The sequence below is a fragment of the Helianthus annuus genome, chromosome 9 (genome assembly GCF_002127325.2).
Source record: "Helianthus annuus cultivar XRQ/B chromosome 9, HanXRQr2.0-SUNRISE, whole genome shotgun sequence".
In the NCBI taxonomy this organism is placed as follows: domain Eukaryota; kingdom Viridiplantae; phylum Streptophyta; class Magnoliopsida; order Asterales; family Asteraceae; genus Helianthus; species Helianthus annuus.
The window spans coordinates 104,751,477-104,754,246 of record NC_035441.2 but is presented as its reverse complement, the minus strand read 5'-3'; the positions used below and the strand labels follow the sequence as shown (position 1 = coordinate 104,754,246).

At 38.7% G+C, this 2,770-nt stretch overlaps 1 protein-coding gene across 1 annotated transcript; it reads left to right on the top strand.

Annotated features, from left to right (window-relative positions):
• The first annotated feature begins 1,140 nt into the window (after nucleotides 1-1,140).
• Nucleotides 1,141-2,153, top strand: LOC110874492 (PRA1 family protein B3). Its single transcript, XM_022123114.2, has one exon. The coding sequence runs from the start codon at nucleotides 1,227-1,229 to the stop codon at nucleotides 1,911-1,913; it is 687 nt and encodes a 228-aa protein (XP_021978806.1). The 5' UTR covers nucleotides 1,141-1,226; the 3' UTR covers nucleotides 1,914-2,153.
• Nucleotides 2,154-2,770: the final 617 nt, after the last annotated feature.

Sequence of the window (2,770 nt, the reverse complement as noted above, 5' to 3'; positions counted from 1 at the left end):
TTATAATTTTTTTTTTTACCTTTTATACTTGAAAAAAGTTAATTAATTATTATAATAATTTAAAGTATATTTTCACAAAATATACAATTCGATCATGACAATAAAACAAATGTGTATGTATATATACTCTGACATTATACTCTGACATTGTTACACTCGTACCGTTTTTTTTCATAACAAAACAATATAAACTTTAAGGTTGGATAACATTATAAGACTAGACTATGGGGTAACAATGAGTAACTACCTTCCTAAGAGAAGAGTTTCGTGAAGCATACTTAAACTTTGGACAAGACTTGATTTTTCATATAAACATACACAATTTTTAATAAAGTAAAAAAAAAAAAAGGAATACGGTTCTACTAAACCAACCAACCAACCAGACACATATAGTATCAAAATCAGGTTTTATGCTATAGAACTCATCGTGTTTACTTACATTGATTTAATTCTATACGATTCGTGTACAATCATAGCTTTATCTCTCGAGTAGTTTTACCTCTAGTCTTACACATTACGAGTAAAAAGATTATTATATATTCCATAAGGATAACTTTTTAACTGCTTATAAGAACCTAAATGATAAATATTTTGAAAAACAAAAAATACCATAGGTGTATTTACTTTATAAGGGTTAGAGTTATTTAAAATAGAGTTAAATGCCGTTTTAGTCCATGTGGTTTGGGTCATTTTGTCAGTTTAGTCCAAAAGTTTGAAACATTGTCATTTTAGTCCAAATAGTTTCAAGCGGTGCCATTTAAGTCTACTAGGTTAACTCTGTCCATTTTTATGTTAGCTAGAAGGGTAATTCGATCATTTTATATGGTTGAATTGCCCTTCTAGTTAACAGAGTTACATTTAAAATGACCGAAATGCTATTCTAGTTAACAAAATAAAGAGATGAAGTTAACTCAGTGGACTAAAATGACAACGTTTAAAGTTATTTGGACTAAAATGACAACGTTTCAAACCTCTAGACTAAACTGACAAAATGCCTAAACCATAAAGACTAAAATGACATTTAAGTCCTTTAAAATATGGGGTGATCCTCTTTAGACACTAATGATCCAATCCAAAAGGGGTACTAGTGGACACGAAACCAAACTAAAAGGCCAAAAACACAAACTAATAACAGAAATAACTGCCTGTTTACCGTCTCACCATTCCTCCAAATCTCTAAACCACCCCCCTCTCCTCCACTCCACTCCACACCACCCCACACCACCATGGCGCAACCCACAACAACCATGAAAATCAAAACGACGCCGTCACCACGCCTCCCTCAATCCACCACCCCCACCCCCACCTCACTCTACCACCCCATCCCCCCACCCAGCCCCAGCCCTGACCTCCGCCCCTTCTTCTCCCGCCTCACCACCTCCCTCCGCAACTCCTTCGCCCAACGCCGCCCGTGGTTCGAGATCATCGACCGCTCCACCTTCCGCCGCCCTGACACCTTCTCCGAAGCCACAACCCGTGTCCGAAAGAACCTCTCCTACTTCCGTGTCAACTACACAGCCATTATCATCATCCTCACCATCCTCTCCCTCCTCTCCCACCCTTTTCCCCTCATCTTCTTCGTCTCCTTATCCGCCGCCTGGCTCTACCTCTACCTCTTCCGCCCGCCCGATCAACCCGCCCTCCTGTTTGATCACACCTTCTCTGACCGTGAAATCCTTGGGATTTTGATCATTCTGACCATTCTAACCGTGTTTTTGACCGGTTTAGGGGCCTTGTTGGTCTCCTCTATTGTTTTCGGATTGGGGATTACTTGTGTTCATGGCGCGTTTCGGGTGCCACAAGAGGTGTTTGTGGATAATCAGGATCAGATGGATGCTGGGATCCTTTCGTTTCTTATTGGGACCGCTACTTCTGCTGCGGTTGCCACCGCTCCAACGATTCCTCGCGTTTGATTCATGGTTATCCAGGTGATATTATGAAAAAAGGTTTATATACATATACATATACATATACATGTGTGTGTGTATATTTCCGTTGGTGTGATTTGGTCACTTCATTTGTGTTTTGTTGCAATACTTTTCGTAACACTGATCTGAAGGGCGATGCTAGAGCGAATTCGAACTGTGCCAACGGCAATGTGATTGGGCTTGAATAATATGTGTCGAGCTGGCTCGACTAAAACTTAATTAGCTCGTATTTGGCTCGCCTCCAGCTACAGAAGATGGTTAGTTTTGTTGATTTGGAAATTTTGTATGTTTATTCTTCTAAAAGATTCAAATAACAGTAGTTAACAACAATTTGAGTTATACGAGTTTTAAATAATGTAGATTCCCAAATTACTGGTATGAACAAAATGAGTTAATTTATATAAGCCAACTGATGGGTTACATAAGCCAAATCGACTCAAATTCAGCTCGAATGTTTATATAATGCAACGAGCTCGAAACAAATCAACTCTCAAGTTTTTAATGATTTAAACTATGCAAGTCATCGAACGATCTATAGGACGGTACTAAGAACTAGTGCATCACATAGATTTAATGGGGTGTGGTTTTCCCAAGCATAATGTGAAATGTATCTTAGTGTAATGTTTCAACTTAAAACAAGCCAAGTACAATTTGTAGATTAGCTTTTTTAATTGGATAATTAAGTATGGAACACATGTACATATCGTATTATATCATCTCCAATGAGACGTTCGTAGAGATTCTTTTAACGGATTTGGAAGAGAGATTCAGAGAGATAGGCGGGTAGGGTGTGGCGAAAAGAGAGATGATGAGAACTCCATCTCCATGGGTAGCAAACCGGG